The 19,492-nt window shown below is 42.4% G+C and overlaps 1 protein-coding gene across 1 annotated transcript in view; it reads left to right on the forward strand.

Moving 5' to 3' along the window:
* fam49bb (family with sequence similarity 49 member Bb) overlaps positions 1–18,773 on the forward strand; it is a 35,366-nt gene extending 16,593 nt beyond the window's left edge. The window contains exons 3-12 of the mRNA XM_083936328.1: positions 3,064–3,146; positions 4,256–4,377; positions 5,272–5,377; positions 8,998–9,137; positions 10,561–10,638; positions 14,877–14,993; positions 15,081–15,160; positions 15,243–15,369; positions 16,569–16,639; positions 18,080–18,773. Coding sequence (XP_083792454.1) covers positions 3,074–3,146; positions 4,256–4,377; positions 5,272–5,377; positions 8,998–9,137; positions 10,561–10,638; positions 14,877–14,993; positions 15,081–15,160; positions 15,243–15,369; positions 16,569–16,639; positions 18,080–18,143 — 978 coding nt within the window. The 5' untranslated portion in view covers positions 3,064–3,073 and the 3' untranslated portion in view covers positions 18,144–18,773. The remainder of the gene's footprint in view (positions 1–3,063; positions 3,147–4,255; positions 4,378–5,271; positions 5,378–8,997; positions 9,138–10,560; positions 10,639–14,876; positions 14,994–15,080; positions 15,161–15,242; positions 15,370–16,568; positions 16,640–18,079) is intronic.
* Positions 18,774–19,492: the final 719 nt, after the last annotated feature.

Here is a 19,492-nt window from a genome sequence, read left to right on the forward strand (position 1 = left end):
GGACAAGGCAAGTGGGATGTTTGCAGGTGGTCACTGGATCAACTGAGTGACTGTTGTTAAGGTGGCTTTCAAAGTCAATAAAAGTGAAAAACATACAGTTTAAAAAGCTTTTTTTTTTTTTGCTGTTGCAAGATCAGTTTGAGTAAATTGCATTGGTTGTATATGAAAAACTTAAGTAAAATGTATTGATACACCACAAAAGGCAAAAATAAAGTGCTGCGACTGTCATTTTCATTATCAGTGAATCGGCTGATTCACTGTTAAATTTATTGATTAGTCATTTAGTCTGTATAATGCCCTTCAGTTTCCCAGAATTCAAGGTGACATGTTTTGTTTTGTCCAAACCCCAAAGATGTCAGCAAATATCCACATTTTAAAAAGCTGAAACCAGAGAATTTTCAGGCTTTTTTGCTTAAAAAAAACGACTTGAATGATTAATAGATCCTCATAATAGTTGCAGATTAATCTTTTGTTGTTGAATTCATTGTTTCAGCTCTAGTCAGAAGTGTGTAGTCTCTTTAGTCATTCTGAGTGTCGCTAGACAGAGTGAACCTGAGGCGGCGTTGACATGCAAAAGACGTCGCTTTCTCCTCTTACATCTATTAATAAACGGAGTTAATAGAGTACCTGGTTACAAGGAACATACTTTTATACAGTTGTGTAAAAAATGCCCGTGCATCTCTGATGTTTTCTCCGTTAGAGTAAGGACATGACCCACTGCTATGTTTTCAAGTTGAAGAAGACTTGTCACCCCGCCTCACCCCCCCCCCCCCCCCAGCCCCCCACCCCCCCACCCCCATGGTGCATCTCATGCATTTTAAAAGCACTCCATCTAACCCTCTGCTCGTGACTGCTGAGTTTGTACTTTGCTCTGTCGCAGCACCTCCCTGTCTCCCAGCATTACCTGCGTTGGCATGATTTCCCCCTGTCACCCCCTCACTCACCATGGCTCTTCACCTGTCACTCATCTCACATGACATCTGCCTGCTGAAGTTTTAACTTTATCATTTTTCTGCGTCGACCCTCCTTCCCTCCTCTCAGAGTACATCCTGTCCCTCTCTGCTCTGTCACCAAGGGTTAAATCTGTCCCCGCTGATGGAGCCCGCTGCAGCGTTTCTCTACAAACTGCCACAGATCTCTTGACTCGTCATATGTCTGTTGACCTTTGCATCTGAGAAAGATCGGCTCTGGGCTTTCTAGGAGGGAAAAGAACACCAGAGCAGAGAGCCGCGCTAGGCTGTAGCTTTTCACTGCACGTACGACAGCTGCGGTGTACGTCTAGTTAAGATCCAGAGTATACCTGTATGTCTCAGCAGGGAAGGTATGGATGTGATAGTGAAATTACAGCCTCCCTCTTCCTCAGTCATCACCCTCTTCTTTAACCTGCAAGTCACCTGAAGTTTCATTTGCAGCATGATGGCACAGTATGTATTGCATCATTCTGTACAGTAGAGTGTTGACAGCAGGTGCAGGTTAATCAGGTGCTGGCTATGTTGCAGTGTTTGAGTTAGTCATTTCAGAAAACTAACCAGTGACGAAAAGAGAGCTGAGCCGGAAGTCAATCTTCGTTCCTACCCTCACCTATGGTCATGAAAACTGGGTCATGACCGAAAGAACGAGGTCGCGGGTACAAGCGGCCGAAATGTGTTTTCTCAGGAGGGTGGCTGGAGTCTCCCTTAGAGAGAGTGTGAGAAGTTCAGCCATCCGTGAGGAACTCGAAGTAGAGCCGCTGCTCCTTTGCGTTGAAAGGAGCCAGTTGAGGTTAAGGATGAACCCTGGGCGCCTCCCGAGTGAGGCGTTCCAGGCACGTCCAGCTGGGAGGAGGCCTCGGGGAAGACTCAGGACTAGTTGGAGAGATTATATCTCCACACTGGCCTGGGAACGCCTCCGGATCCCCCAGTTAGAGCTGGTTAATGTGGCCAGGTAAAGGGAAGTTTGGGTCCCCTGCTAAAGCTGCTGCCCTCGCAACCCGACCCTGGATAAGAGGTTGAAGATGAGATGAGATGAATTGCGTTTATCAAGCTGAAGGCCAGCAGGTTTCAGTCCCTCTGGTGTGAGGATTTGTTGCTTTTCACTGTTTATAATATTACACGGTGTATATCTTTTGGTTTTTACACAATTATTCTGACAAAACGATTGAAAATGTCCCTTTTTTCCCGCTTCCAACAGTCCAAGTCCCCAAAAAGGTAAGATTACTATCAAATTTGTAAAAAAAAAAAAAAGCAGCACATTTTCGCATTTCAGGCGCAGAAATCTGATTCTGCATTTTTGCTTTAAAATTACTTCAAATAGCGAATCCAAATAATTGCTGATAAAGTTTGTAATCCATTTAAGCTTTCTAACCAATTAGTCAGACTTTTTCCCCTTATCGAGTACTGGGAACTATGCACAACATCTTTGGAAAAGCGAAAACGATCGAGTTGAACTGTTCATTTGGTAAGCGCCATAAGTCACTGTGCCACATTGCTGAATGTGCTTACATTACTATAGCATGTTAAATATTGATGTTGTGTTTCAGTTCCTGTGACAAAGACACTGCATTGCACTTCCTGATTCTGAGTGGATTTCAAATTAGAAAAGGTCTAATTCACATAAATACAACAAATGTCATAAATCGCTCCTCTTTATGTTTCTGCCTGACAACCTCCTACTATAAAAGTTTAATGGGATGTGTCTTGTTATGTGCAGAAAACAACCACTTACTTCACGTGTTGATGTGACTATAACTGATTTCCCTGTAGTGGCTCGTGAAATGGATTACTTTGCATACAACTGCCTGTAAATACTCACGATTGCTGGGAAGAAGGTTAACAAAGCAGAAAAAAAAACGTAAACTGATTTTTTTATTTTTGGAGACTTTTTACTTCGACATCTGGTTTGGCAAGAGCCTGGGCGCAGGAAACGCACATGGGGGTAGTGGGCACATCTGGGGCACCGCTGAGTTCACACAGGCACCAGAGCAGTGAAGCAGAGCAGGAGCGAGGTGTCATGGATGCATTAGTGTCTCACCACCTGCTCACTTTGCTCTCATTTAATGACTTCTCTCTCTTTTCTCCTTAACAGGTATCGTAACATGGGGAACCTACTGAAAGTTTTGACGTGCACAGATCTGGAACAGGAGCCCAATTTTTTCCTCGATTTTGAAAGTGAGTTTCTTCTCTTTTTTTTTTAGAGTAATTGCTCCCTCTCCTGATATCGATCGCACGGATATCTTACCACAACATTATCAGCTCTGAAACTCTTCTCCCCCCCCCCACACTTATCTTTATGTTCTTCCCAGCGGCAAAAGACTCAATTCTTACCGCTAGAGCTTCTGCACATCCCATCACGCTGGAATGTGTGCAGAATATCAATCAGGGCAGCAGAGTTGCAGCAGAGCCCCCTCCTCAAATATAAAGCACTGAAGTTCAGCTGCTGCGTAGCCTTAGGCCCCTCCACACGGCTTGATCCTGTACTGTAGTCTTCTCACACTTGGCAAACCCAGAGACTCAGTCATACCTTCAGAGAAAACAATGCCTCATACAGCTCACACTGTTTCTAGGTGATTTTCATATTAAAAGAACACCACGACTATATAGCCAACAAATGCCTTTTAATGCAGCACTTAATATTGTAGCTTTCTCTAAATTTACCACATTCTCTGCATTATATTTGCATTTTCAGAATTCTGTTACGCCCTGAAATTAAGACCTCGGGGAGGCTCACACCAGATATATCAGTGATGATTTTTTAATGGATAAATATTATGAATTACAATGCAAAAAACCCCAAAATACCATGCGAAGTAACAAGACTACGGTAGCTGCTGATATGAGCTGTGTTTTTGATGTGCTGCAGGGGAGCAGGAGTTTACAGTCATCACACTTGGCAAGGTGTTCTTGCTTCAGGTGGTGGGAAAGGTTCACAGTGCTCTTCGCGTACCTCTCTCCAGCCAAAATAAAACAAACTGAACCATCTCTACACCGAGTTGTTAGAATGTGCATAACCTTATTTCATTTGTCTTCTCTTATCTCGCTGCCTTTTCCTCCTCTCAGTTAGGAAAGTGGGTGGCGGCAAAACTAAACGAGAAGAGCTGGATAGATGAGATTATTTTAGTGAACTTTCATTTGCATAATTGAAAGTTGCATATTAGACTTTCTATTAAAGCGGAGGATTTGATACAGTTCCTAGAGTTGCCTTTTCGCTGTATGTGCGAATATGGATTAGGAACCAATCCCATTCGCATTGTTGACCTTGTTGTTGTCATCCTCTACAGATGCCCAGCCCACAGATGCAGAGCGAGAGGTGTGGGAGCAGGTGGACGTGGTGCTGAAGGACGCTAAGGGGATCCTGGACGAGCTGCAGGCGTACAAGGGAGCGGGTCAGGAGATCAGAGAGGTACACCTAATACAAATATGCATCTCCGACTGACAGGACACAGAGCTGAGACGCAGAGTTGAGATGGACAGACAGAAAAGGCATGAAAGGCATACGACATTAGTTCATAGGGTGTTCATAGTTTAAGGGCTTTAGTCAGGAGTGTAGGTGTTACCTATAACTGGATCTTGTTTTTCTTTATTGCATGTGTCCTCTTGGCCATATCGCCCTCTAAAACAGACCTTGTGCCCTAAAAAAGATTCAGATTTCTTGCATTTGTCTGTTTATGAACCCTGGCCTTTTAATGAAGCCTGACACTAGAGACATTTTATGTCCAATTTCCAACTGTAGAAGTATTGGCATCCCATTTTTTTTGGTTCCACACAGACCTAAGAGTGAACAGTGGTTTTGTGAACAACAGCTTGCAGTGGAATACGTTCAGCAGATTATTATTCTTTTATGGCGAGTGTGAGGAGTGAAAGTGTTTCCTCTCTTTTATCAGAAAGAGACAGACCTTTTTTCCTTGTAAAAAAATACTCCCGTAACATCATTACATTCATGATGGGTAGTTTAAAAACATCAACACAGCAAAAGCAAAGATAATAATTAGTTTCTTATCAAAGCCCACAATGCAGCTCTACTGCAGACAGTTCGATCTGAGATCCAGGCGTGTTCTGCTAGTAGCCGCTAATGTATGACTTAAATAATATCACTTGAGGAAATGCATCAGATTGTGATCAGCTCAATCTGGAGCCACAAAAGGCTTTATACAACCTTTTTCACATATGCAGTATTAATCCCCAAGAAGTTTAATGCGACGTGAGTTCCCCTAGATAAGCGCCACGACGGTTTGTATTCCAAGTTCACGAAGTTTAATCTACTGTAAGATTTAGTCTTTTTGGTGCTTGTTTCCAGGCGATCCAGAATCCAAACGATGAGAGGTTACAGGAGCAGGCGTGGGCGGCTGTGGTTCCCCTGGTGGGGAAACTGAAGAAGTTCTATGAGTTCTCCCAGAGATTAGGTATGTTTCTGTTGGTTCTGTGTCTACACCAGTGATGCTAATGTGCAACTGCAAAATCCCAATATGCAAAAAAATTTGAGTTGTCAACAATTTTAGTGCAGTTTATCATTTTGCCAGATGTGATGCAGTGAAGGACAAAAGCAGACGTCCTTCATGTAAAAGGTCTCTTATATTGCCGCCACAACCTCCATACATGACCTTAATTGTTTGCATGTGCATCTGCAATATTGACTGCTGAGCTGCAAAAGTCAACACACACACACACACACACACACACACACACACACACACACACACACACACACACACACACACACACACACACACACACACACACACACACACACACACACCATGCACCCCAGCCTTATATAAAACACTCTTTATAACCCCCACAGCCGTGCATTTCTCAACTTGCTGCTTGCGTTTGCACTGTGCACTGACCTCTGTGTACGGTGGGGCTATAGGTTGTTTAATTAGCTCAGATACAGGGGGGAAGGGGGAGTAGGCTTACTGCTCCCTGATCTACTTATGACCCTGAGGCTGAGGGGGGACGAGGGGTGGAGCCAGCCTCGCCTTGACACCCTCATCCCCATAATCCCAGTGGCGGTGGAGAAGGTAGTCAATGGGAGCAGCGAGCGGGAGAATCCCGGCGACGGCTGTTATGTAACAAAGTAGGCCGCCTCCCAGCCTCGGCTGCTGCTCTATTTCCCCGCCTTCATTTCAGGCTTCAGGGGCCGTGATGGCCTTCACAGCCGTCTGTCCTGCCTGATAGACACGAAGCTGAAAAACCTTCACTGCAGACTGGAGGAGTGATCTGCAGAGTACCGCTGCCTTAGGATGGAAGATATTATGGAGGGAAGATTATGCAATTAGCTTCGCATTTGAATTGATTGCATTTAACATTGCTGACAGAACAATGTTTAGTTTCAAGATCCAATGTGTTGCCCTCTAATTGCTTGATTTGTCTGTCCGTATTAACTTTACAGCGATATAAAACACAGAATAGAAAATTGTCATATCTGAGAAGCTGTAAACTGTAAATGTGTGACATTTTTGCCTGATTGATGAATGGTAAACCTTATATAGATAGGGTAGTTTTGTAAACGTGGTCAATTAATGAACTTTACATCAGAAAATGAACAAACTCAAACTACTAATTCTCTTGCATCGACACCCACATTTGAAATTTAACATTGCCGAGCGAACAATATACATTTTCTAGCTACGAACCTACTTGAAACTGAAGGCGGTGTCTTCATATTGCTTTTTTTTGTCCCACCAACAGTAAAAAAAACCCAGAAATATTCACTTTACAGCGATATACAACAGACAATAACAGCAGAATTATCAAATTTGAGGAGCTGGAACCAACAAATATTTTTTTTCTTTATCACTGACTTTTAATCATTAATTATGTAAGAGACCATTTTCTTCTGCTCAAACTATATTCCTGCATTGAAACCCAAATCTGACTTAAATTTGACAGAACAGTTTATAATATTTTTAGGTACAGACCTCCTGCTGATTATCGAGATTAGAGTTTTTTTTACTGTCATTGAAAGAAACAGATCTGATTTCGAGTCGGTCTGGTTGTAGATCACACTGAAATCCTGCTATCCTCTGACCTTCCCCTCGTAGCGACTAAAGCGCCTACGTGCCCGCATTCTGCTTGCCTGCTCTGCCGTGACCTGATGAGATCAGACATCTCCCCCCTGCCCGCCCCGCCCTTCCCCGACTTCCCGTCATACCAGAGTGGCTCATTTCTGAGGGCCTGAAAGCAGCTCCATCTTAACCTCTGTTTTGACTGGGATGTAGAAAGGGGGTAAAAAAAAAAAAAAAAAAAAAGCCCTACTCAGGCCGTTTTTAATCAGCCGCTTCGCTGCAAACGCTGGCCCAAGCAGATGGGAGTCATTACTGAATGGCAAACATGCTCAATTTACTGCACTGCACTGCACTCGCTCTGTCCGTCTCCTAGAAGTCCTCTTATGATTATCTTAAGTAGTCGGCAGTCTGAATCTGCCCTTTTCTAGGTTATGTTGACAATGCTCATTGTCATGTGTAATAAACCAGAAATTTAAAGTACACTTGGAATAAATACATCTATAGCAGCCTTATTGCATCAGATTTCCAGCTCCTCTGGGTTATGTCATGATTGAAGAAGCCTCTCTTCAGCGTCTAGACTGAATTTTGAACCGTCTGCTTCTATAAATAAAAATTCCATTTGGGCTTAAAAGGTTTTCTATTTATTTTTTTTCCCGAACTGTGTGAGCAAGACATGTTAATATTATTAATAATATTTCTTGTGCGGAAGTTGTTCACTACATTTCCCTTAATCTTTTCCTCATTTCCCTGCTGGTGCTCCTCATACATGCCTGATTATGGGTCCGTGGGTATGTCCAGGCATGGCACAGGCTTTGTATTTACCTACTGTCAAAACAATGAGTGTAATCCTGCTTGAAGGAAATCCTGTTCCCCCCACCCCCTCATTTCATGCCAATGAGATAATTAGTCCCATGTCTCATCTGCATCTGAGTAGGAGAGCCTCTCACCCCCTCTCCCCCCCCCCCCCCCCCAGACTGGCACTGGGCCCTGGTCAGTTTGGATACCACCACTGCCCCATTATCTGTCTCTGCCCTAATCAGGATGCTTCAGCTGGCTGACACAGAACACTGTCCACATATCTGGCGGTGTTATGATCCGCAGCCTTCGTACATGTAGAAGAAGGATCACTCCTCTGTTGCTCTTCCTTTTTTTGGAAGGAGTTTTTCTCTTTTGAAATCAGGGGTCTAAACAACAAGGGTGTCATGGCGCATCCCACATTTGGGGCTGGATAGATAAAATAGCTTTTACATGTATATGAATTGACAGCAGACCTGGATTAACAGCAGTTTCAGTCTAGGATGTTAGCGCTGAGACGACTTCTGTCACGTATCTGTCAATGTTGTAGTCTGATACATTTTAGTCCTAGTGGTTATGCCTTCGGGCTGCAACAAATGATTATTTTTATTATTGATTTAATCTGTCGATCATTTTTCCAAATGAACAGATTATCATTAAATCCATAAAATGCCAAGAAATGGTAAAAAACAAAATCTGTTTCAGAGCCGCAGGAGACTCCTCCAACAGTCTAAAACCTGAGGCTATTCAGTTTCCAATAATGTAAAACGGAGAAGCAGTAAAGACCTCACATCAGAGAAGCTGGAGGCAGGACATAATAAATATATATATATATATATATATATATATATATATATATCTAGTTATTCTTTTTTATAAGCAACTGATCGTTTTGGTCATTTGTCAGTTGGTCCAGTCATTATTATTATTTGCTGCTTTTCATCAATGATGAAGCCCTATAGTATTAGTCTATTGAATTATTAAATGGTCTGAATTTTATATCTGAATATTCATCACTTTCCCATGCTTTATGCGGTACTTCTTATTTCTTATGACCTTTGCATGTAGAGCTGATACTTCGGCTGTTAACCAGGTGTTTGGTTCATCAGGGACATCCTCACAGAATTAATAAAAGCTCAGACTATAAATATTTTCCACAAAAAGCCTGATGTTTTTGTGGAGCTGCACCTTTTCAACACTGTATCTCTTTTTGTATTCAGAGGCAGCGCTGCACAGCCTGCTGGGAGCCCTGACCAGTGAGACCTACAACGACCCCACCCAACACCTGGAGCGGGAGCAGGCGCTGGCCAAACAGTTCGCAGAGATCCTGCACTTCACTCTGCGCTTTGATGAGCTTAAAGTACGACCAAGTGTCTTCTTTTTTAAACCCCACGCTCACCTTTTTAGATGTTGACAGAAACTCTGTGCTTCTCTCCTGTGATACAAACCAGACCTCTTAGTCGCCCTACAAGCTGCTGATGCCCCCCGTATCGATTTTTGGCTCTGCAGTTTTAAACTGCAGCCAGTGAGCGCATGATTAGCATTTAATTAGAATCCTGATACTGCTCTGCTTTTTATAATGCAGTGGATGTCGGTGAAAAGGGTAATGAGGGTTATAGCGGGGAAAGAGTTCTGTAATTTGTTGTTGTCCTGAGTCGAGTTCGAGAATGTGGCAGATTTTTTTAGAAATGATGGAGGAAAGGGAGAACTTTTTAAGAACTTGAATTAAGGCACAAATTGCTTGTGTTCAACCCAGAAATCACCAGGAACCATGCACGGGCGTCGGTCGAATGCGCATTGTCAACAACATAATTGTGTGAGCACTCATCTGGTCAAACAGGGGGTGAACTGGTTTCCCTACACCCTCGCGCCTTAGATACAAAATCTTTTTAAAAAACCCTGCCCCCCCCCCCCCAGCTCCCCAGGGCGATTTGCTGCGTCGTCCCAATTAGTGCCCACTACCCAGGCTGGCAAGATAAAAAACATGAAGGTAGGGGGTGTAAGGTGGCATGCCAGGGCTATTCATCAATCTTTCACACCCATACACAGGCTTCTGACCTAGTTAAAGTGTCTGTGCGGCGTGCAGCCCCTCCCTGTCTCTCCTGGTGCACACAGTGGACACAGACTGAGTACCAGTCTATTGTAGCGGGATTAGCATGCTGCCAGTGCAGCTTTAACTGTGACAGGCTCATACAGGAATGAGGATAATTAACCACATGATGAGCTCTCACTGGTGGTGACGTTTGAAAGAAGCTCTCTGGTCGGCCTGCGTCTGTTTGAGGGGGTCGAAGGGTGGAGACCAGATGATTTATATTTTTGCAGAAATCAAAAGAACTGACTCCTGAAGTTGTGAGTTTAAATAATATCACATAATAAGCCTGCATTTGTCCTCTGTTCTCTTTTTCAATGAGACCCGTTACACCTTTTCAGTCAGCTGCATAATTGTTGACCCTCTTGTCACAAACGATGCTGATTTACTACCCACTTCTAGAGCAAAATAACCAAATTGTCCCTGACAGGATGAGCGGGGATGTGGATATAAAGTGGGATGAGTGTCAGAGGATTCAAATCCAGTTCAGCAAATAAAACTGTAATTGTATCCATGTTCTTTTCATGCCATTTCCCCCCAAAGCTACGTTTCTGCCTTGTTGGCTGAAACATTGTGTCATGACGATGGCGTGTTTGATCCAGAACTGAATGTCCTGCTGCAGGCAGTGCCACCCTCCTCCCCTCCGCTGTCTCTATATCTGTCTATTAAGATGCATTTCTGTTTCTTTCTGCAGATGACAAATCCTGCCATTCAGAATGACTTCAGCTACTACAGAAGAACCCTGAGTCGAATGCGGATCAACAATGTACCGGTGAGAACATTATGTCCCTCTGCGGCTATAATCAATGTTTGTTAACTGGATCATTGGATTGACTACTTGTATGTGAAAGGAGTTGGTCCAAGTGATGAACCTACAAAGAGACTTTTGTTCCATTAAATAAGGCTAGCATTTACGTCAGCTATCAATCGATTCAGCAGAGATGACTGATGTTCTAGTGTCCACGCAGTCTATATTTTGTATGCCTTTTATGTTTCCATGGCACTTGCCCTGGTCAAATACACAAATGTTCGTCATGAGTCATCTAAACTCAGACCTGAAGTTGATTAAAGCCATCAGTTCTCATTAAAATCCCAGCTCAGTTCAGACTGCAGCAGTAGGAAGGCAGGAGTGACGGAGGGAAGTTTTCAGACTATTGAGAGCCCCCAGGAGTCAGGAATAGTGCAGCAGGAAGCGTCTCACAACATGAAGTCAGAGCCCCCACAGGGAGTTCGAGGGAGAGTCGGGCAGCGGTGCGTGGCAACAGAAACTGATCCCAAATCAGTAGCGTGGCCCAAACCCCCTCTAGAGATTAAACGCCTAACACCAGGTCAATGAAGAGTCTGATGACCGTAGATGACACCCAAGATAACAAAACCATAAAACTGTCCTATCAATAAGACAGGAGCTAGTCCAAACAACTTCATATTTACAGCTCAAAAAGGCTAAGATGTTTAATCTTTTTATGCTGGCGACAGTCGTTGCCCGAGGCATCATGTCCCCGGGTTGTCACTCTTGTGTGCGCGATATCTCAGAAACACCTTGGAGTTTCTTCATCTTGGACTTGAGGAGGAACTGATGAAGGTTTAAAGATAAAGATTTTTTTTTTAATTCACATGCGAATAATGACAATATTTCACACAAAGGTTTAACAGGATAAAATGGTGAAGTGAGGACATGTAAAATCCAAAAGGTCTGTGACGTCATAAGGTTTCTGTCAATAATTCAACGGCATAACTCCAGAACAGAAGAGGAGTCATTTGGTCAGACACTGAATTCATCTTGAAACTTCGGTGATTGTTTAGATCTTCTGTACTGCAGGGTTACATTTCTTAAAGCTGCAGTAGGTAAAAATCCAGAGTTCTCTTCCTGCAGCTCTCCCTCTCCCTGCTCTGTCCTGAGCCAATAGGAACACTCTCTCTCTGAAATGACCTGTGATTGGCCAGAATCTCCAGTCACAGATTAGCTTTTTTTAAAACCGGAAAACAGCCAAGAGGACGTGCAGAAGTCTAGTTTTGTATCGGAACACTTGAATGAAGATATGGTGAACGATTATTACAGATTTGTTTTGCCCAATATCTCCAAACATAAACTGCCTACCCCAGGTTTAAAAGCGTCACTACATATAATATGTAGGCCTGGACAGTTTGGATGTAAACTACAACCAAAGGAGCGACCTTAAAGCCAGAGAGCTGCCAGCGTACCTTAAATGAATCTATCAGGAAACTCTAACAGCACTGGAGAGCTCCTTCAGTGACAGGCTGCATCTCCCAATGTGTGTGAAGGAGCGGTATCGCAGGTCTTTCCTTCCTGCAGCTGTCAACACTATAAAACCAACACCGCTCCAGTTAGACCACACACAGCAACACTAATTATAAATAACCTCAATGTGCAATGTGGATCGGCTCCTTCCCCCCCGTGACCCAGATAGGGACAAGCGGTTGAAGATGAATGAACAATGTGCAAAACTTTTATTTTTCCTCTGTACCTTATGGTGTGCTCCAGTTGTACTCGGTAGTCAGGATTTCTGAGCTCCCAGTCGGAACTTTCAACTGGAACGACCCCCGAGGTCAGATTTACGACTCGGAAAGTCAGACGATCCACACAACCCCCGAGTTGACATTTAAAGATGGCCGCCCCGGTTGTAAACAGTAAAGAAGCTCCTGTAATAACTTTTTTTCACAATAAGTCAGACATTTACACATTATTGTTATATGTAGATATATGGAAATGCTGTCATAGTGTAATTTACATTTTTCATGTGTACATGCGAACGACAGAGCAGGCCGTGCTAACAACGGCTAACCCTGGCCTGGTAGATTCAGCCCGCGTTTTTCCGACTTTGTAACTGAAACACTGATAACTCGGGTGTGACGTCATTCCCAGCTCCGACTTCCAACATCCGAGGTAAATGGAACAAACCATGAGTGTAAATTTAAAATTCTGTATATATTGTTCCAGTTATTGTTATATTTTATATTTCCCTGTGTTTATATTGTTCCTATTTCTTTCTACATGTTCTACAATAGTATATTGTAATAGTACTGTTTCTTCTATGTTTGCTATCCACAACGCACTCAGTACTGTTAAAGTGTTTTGATGTTTCCTGTATGAATTGCAGACAACAGCTTTCATGTGAAATTCAAGGACACAGCCACTCCACAGATCATGCATGCTGCACTTCACCACATCCAGATCTTTATTCAGCAGCTTCAGCGACATTTTAAAGATACTTTAATGCAGGACATAGTGAGATTTTAGTGTTCCTACATGCGCAGAATGAACTGCTCTTAGTTTTGACTGTCTGACAGGAGGTTTTATTCTCCAAACCAGAATGTGCCATTAGGCAAATGGGCCCAGACAAGTTGTCGTTAGGACCTGTCACTGCTGAAAGATGCTCAGGCTGCCGTCCTCTCGCACAGCCGCCGCATTTTAGTCACCACTCAGACAACTGAATCATTCAGACATCTGAGATGAAACACATCTGTCCCCGCGGTAACAAAGTCTTTGAGCTCATGTGTCATCATTTGTTAAAACACGAATTGGTTTTGAATTTTTTGGGGGAAATTATTCATATTCTGTCAGTGTCCTTGTAAAAAAAAAAAAAGGGAGGAAACGATCTTATTATTTAAATATGCAGACAAATTTAGAACAGGCTGTTCAAGACGCACCTTGTTCTTTGTTACCCGCCAGGTGTTTTCAATGTCTCGTTGAGTCTGAAACTATAAAGCAGCGGGATGTGTTAGTCAGCTGGGAAACCAGGAGGAGCAGCAGGGCTCGGCAATGGGGTTTATATCAGTATTTCTCAGTTTTTATTTTTATTTAGTTAAAGCCCTTTTTATGTGCAGTGTGTTGGAGCTGCATGACAACGACGAGCCAGACAGAACTAATATTTCCACATAACATTTCTTGCAATCTAAAGAGATTTCAAGTGAAATTCGCTCATGTGTATTTTAATAGCAGTTCAGTTGTGTCGCTCATCATGGAAAAGATGTCTCTGTAAACATTTCAGCCACAGACACCAGGATGTAATCTCCACTGACAGCCTTTCAAATCCGACAAATCTCCTTTTCCTTTATATTAGGGTTGCTTTTAGCTAAAGGTCCACACATGAATTTCAAATGATTTCAATGCACCAACCTAAATAAAAGGTTGTCCATAGCAAAACCTAGACTCATTCAACACGTCAGCCAGAACCTTGACTGTCGGATCAGAGATACTGGTCCAGGTGTTTGTTCTGTGGAGCAGCTGCAGTATGAACACACTGGACTCCATTTCTCTTTTAATCATCTGTTTTCAACTTTTCTTTTTTGCAAACTTTGAGTACAGCCTTTCCCTGCTCACGTTAGCGTCACATGCTCCGACACACTGTAAGTGTTTGGTGCACTGGTCTGGATTTTCAGTTCAAATCTGAAATCCTGGTCCAAACTTTGAGAACTAATAGGTTGTGAACTATATCTGTAAAAACCCTGCTTTCACTACGACTTTACAGTTTTATATGTATAGCTATAGTGGGCAGGGGAAACGAGTAAATAAACTAATAAATAAAATCAGTGCCGACATTTCTTCCTGTATGTTTCTCACAACTGAACTACTTTCATCCTTTTAATGATTAGTTCTCACTTCAGCTCACGATGTTTTGATGGCGTTTTGCATGTGTGTATTTGGGGTAAGGATAGTCTTACTCACCGAATATAGACTGAATAATTTAGTGGCAGGGCTCGCCTTCCCATTGACAAATGTTCCACCAAAACAAGCTCCCTCCAGACACTATTTTGCAAGGTCTCATTGCTACATCTGGGGCTTAGCGCCGCCCAAGATGATTGGGATTGGTTTAAAGAAATCCATAAAAAGTTTTTCACCCTTAAAGCTGAATGAAATAATAATGTGGTCTGGCTCTGTGAGAGCTCCAGAGTCCCTGTTCTGTAGCCTACCCTGACCTTTGGCCTGATGAGATGCAGGAAAGAAAATTAATTTCACAATAAAATGTCACGCTTTTAAATTATTTTCAGACGGATGGTGAGAACGAAGTCAACAATGAACTGGCCAATCGGATATCCCTGTTCTACGCCGATGCCACGCCCATGCTGAAAGCATTAAGTGACGGCACGACAAAGTTTGTGTCTGAGGTGAGACTGATGAGAGGAAGCAGGGGACACTTTAGACAGATATGTGAAAGCATCCTCTCATTTATTTCTCTGTCTTTTTTTTTACAGAACAAGAATTTGCCCATCGAGAACACGACGGACTGCTTAAGCACGATGGCGAGCGTGTGTAAAGTGATGTTGGAAACGCCGTGAGTGACTTTGTTAAGAACTGCTCAACTTCTTGCTCTTCTTCATGTTCATGTGTTTAATCCCCACTTCCTGTCCTTTCAGGGAGTACCGAAGCCGGTTCGCCAGTGAGGAGACCGTGTCTTTCTGCCTCCGGGTGATGGTCGGGGTCATCATCCTGTACGACTACGTCCATCCTGTAGGGGCTTTCGCAAAGTCGTCCAAAATCGACGTGAGTGCAGTCATGTTCAGTGATGAAAGAAGTATTCAAATCCTTTACTAAAGTAAAAATAAGTGTTAGAAAATGATCTGTGCACACGCTTGCAAGGCACTCTGCTGAATGTTCCCTCTCTCTCTTTCTCCCATTTACACACACACAGACACACAGACACACACAGACACACACAGACACACACACACACACACACACACACACAACAAACACTTTCACAGCACCTCAAATATTTAAGGTGGCGTGTTATTTGTACATAAGCTGACGTGAATCATACGGGCCACCTTAAATCAAACTATTCTGTATTTCTCACTTTGAGGAAGTGGTGTGCAACAATGTATCACTGATCAGCTGATCACTGGCGATCCAAACCCATTCAGAGTGATACGTCTTCTCCCGAGTCTTGTAAATCCCCTCGGGCCTTTTTTTTGTAATGGAAACAAGACGAGTGAACAGCCATTTGAGAGGGCGGCTACTTTATAGGGCTAGTGAAAACACGCCTATTATCAGTAAAACGTACTTGAAGTATGAAATGAAGAGTAAAAATAGTAAATGTGTCAGTTTGAGTATTATAGATGATGTTTCTGGATTAATATTCCTGCTGCTTTAATGTGTATGTCGCATTTTACTGCTGTAGATGTTTAAGGTTGTGCTCATTTTAACTCCTTTACACAGAATAGAAATACTTTATTGATCCCAAGCTGGGAAATTGCAGACTGCATACTGCTGGATGACAGTGCAATGCATCATGGTCTACAAAATCATAATTTGTTTGTAGCGGGGTTGTCCTTTGAGAACTATGTATCCCTGAAAAGTAAACTTTTCATGGTGTCAGCATTACGGCTTTGTGATAGTGCGGTTAAGGAGTTTATTTAGCTTAAGAAGTAGGATAATTTTCTCCACACATAGAGGAACACTTCATCCTCCACTTTATCAGCATCATTCATCATTTGTAAGGTTCCAAAGATTTGTTTTTAGTCATGACAAAAAGAAAGCTGCCAAAATGCTTTTTTCACCTGCATTCACAGATGGGAAAAGAAAATTTAGAGAAAAAAAATCCACCTGGGAGAGAAGACAATTTAGATCAGACAACCAAAAAAAAAAAACAGTACTTGAGTTCATTTACCACCTCTGGCCGTGTTTGCTGTCCCACTTCACAGCTTGCAGCATAAAGCTAACAGTCTGTGTCTTGTCCACAGATGAAAGGCTGCATCAAAGTCCTCAAAGATCAGCCTCCGAACAGCGTCGAAGGCCTTCTCAACGCTCTCAGGTAAGTCCATGTTGAAACCAAATAGAGTTTTTCCCCCTGCAGCCCAGCATGTAATGTGATTGTAGCTACAGTTGGGGCTTTCATTGAAAAAGGAACAGGCTGCCCCCGTTGTGAGTTGAACGATATTGGTGCCTGTCCATGAGCAGCAGACAGGCCTCCCCCTTCAGCACCGTGACTCATTCTCTGCACAGTCCGGCGGGGATCTGATCAGCTGTGAGCTCTCTGTGCCAGATCAGGGTCTGGTGTCGAAGTCTGTCCAGTAACGCAGATTATATCTGACACCTAGTCCCACTTTACAATCTCCCAAATTTCCCAAGCCTCGCCCAGCACTCACAGCTGCTCAACATGACAGGACCCTTTCTGTGGTAACCTCACATCTGTATCTCTCCTCTGTATCGACGCCCGAGGCGCGCCAGCATTGCAGAATTCGCCGGATCTTCTTTTAGAGGTTTCATCTCTGATCTGACAGAAGATGACAAAATATTGTAGATGTAAGCGGTGGTGGAAAGTAATTCAAGTGCTGTATTTTAATAATGAATATAAATAGGAGTTATATATATATATAGTCAATTTCATGCTACTTTATACCTCTACTCCACCACATTTCACAGTTTCACACACACTTGTTACTTTTTACATTGAGATTTTTTTTGTAAAAAACCTGTTCGGCTTATTTAAATATTAAGCGGTGTCTATTTTGAGCCTTGACATGTTTCAGAGTTATTAGCAGCTGCATCAGAGAGTGATTTCCCCTCAGGTGATTTTAATGAAATAACAGATAATTTCCCCTTTTTGGGCCTCAAACTAATAAAAACATACAATACACTTTACATTTATGTAGCAGAACTGCTTTTCTTTGTTGTACGTGAAAGCAACATTATCTGAGTTTCAGGCATTTTATCGTAGACTGTATCGTAGACAGCTCCCTGAAAGAGAAGACAGAACATCTGGAGTTCCCCCCGGTGGCCTGCTGCAGCACAGGTCACCAGCTCCGCCCCCTTCATGTTAGCAGATTGAAGTACACATTTTTCCAAAGATGGTTTCCTCCATTTTAGGTAGTTCTTATCGCACAAAGTGTTCATTTTTTTAGATGAGTTTGGTATTTTGGATGGTGGGACTTTGATGCCGCCCGATCCCCACTCTGGCTCCACTTGGCTTCACGTTTGTAGGAGGAAGTGACCATGTGTCCATCTTTATATACAGCTTGTGCATTTAAAAGACAAAATGATTAATCAATTAATTGGGAAAATAATCATCAGATTAATTGTTAGTTGCAGCTCCACCTCGACCAGCTTCAACAGTAACGTGCTGTAACAGCTGAATGGTGTGATTTATATTACTATATCAGTTATTTGTACTTTTAATGACGTAAATGATGGATACATTTCCTTCACCACAGGAAGATGTGATCTAATGACAGTTAAATTTTCTCACCTGCAGGTACACAACCAAGCATCTGAATGATGAATCAACCAACAAGACTATCAAGAGCATGCTGCAGTAGGACTGAGCTGCTACAACTGCTTGCCTCACACCCTGCTGGGGGGAGACGCCACTCTCCTGACTGATGTCGGTGCACAGAATGTTTTCCTTTTTTGTTGTCGCGTTTTTTTTATTTTCTAATGAAAAAGAAAGAGCTACAGCTCCACCCTCTTTTATAATGCAAAATGCTACTGCCATTATGAACGTCTTTTTCTGTGCCAAAAAGATGTTGCGGAGATGTAATGCTTTCGATAAAAGGCCATGTGACAATGGCAGCTAATGAAAGCATGGTGCATCCTCTGGTGTTTTTAAACTTGTTTTTCCCTATATAAGGGACGGGAGTGCTTTGACTTGAAAATTTAAAAGAGAGATATATAGAGAAGTATATATTATTTTTGTTTGATTCGTTATTTAATATTACATCCTCTGCATGATGGAAATTATGTCTTTTCCTTCTATTTAAAAAAACTAATGGTTCAGTTTAATTTGTCTGCTCTATTGTGCATTATTAAATGTTTTGTTATTGAAATGGTACTTGTCAAAATGAGATTTAAGAGTACTGTTTTTATATTTTTTATAGGTTTTAATTTGTGCATATGTCTTTTTTTCATAGTTGTATTGTATTTTTCATTTGAAAATTTTAAACTGTGACGTGTGCAAAATCAAATTAAAATTGGGAGTCTGTACTGTAAACGTGGACAGTATGTTGTGGCCGGAGAAATTAAAAAGAGAACTCTTGTTTTCTACAACCCCGCCTTGTCACTTTTCATCTCTTATCTCTCTCCATCGTCATCCCCGGGTGGCTGAGAAGATTTCTTTTTCTTTTTTCTCATGAAAAGTGGTAAAAAAAACCAACACATTCTCACACAGAAGTAACGTTTTAGATCTCATAGCTTGATTAAAGCCACACAATGACAACACAGGTTATGACCTTGAGTCACAGGTTTGTGTGTGTGTTCTCATCTTCTCTGCATGTTGAGGATATTTTCTCTTCCTGCAGTGCTGCCTGTGTGTGATGGGATGAGTGACTGTGTGTGAAGTTTATTTTCTTTTAAATGACCTCAGCTGTTTGCAATAGTCTGAATATGCATTGTAGTGTCTTTAATATCAGTGTTTTGGTTTATGGTATCTCGTTTTCAAAGAAAAAGCACTGCAGCAGCGAACGGCAGACAGACATGGTTAGCGACTGTATCGTGAACATAGTGGAGCCTTTAGCAGCTAAAGAGCCGGATCTTTTCCTCAGGAGACCAAAACAGAGTGTATTTTGAACTTACACTTGTGAAATGGACAGAAATACAACTCCAAATGAATGATAATGTTCATCAGTAACTGCTGGATGTGTAAATAAGCAACCGTTTGCTAACAAATTCG

This window comes from Echiichthys vipera (genome assembly GCF_963691815.1).
Source record: "Echiichthys vipera genome assembly, chromosome: 21".
Taxonomy (NCBI): domain Eukaryota; kingdom Metazoa; phylum Chordata; class Actinopteri; order Perciformes; family Trachinidae; genus Echiichthys; species Echiichthys vipera.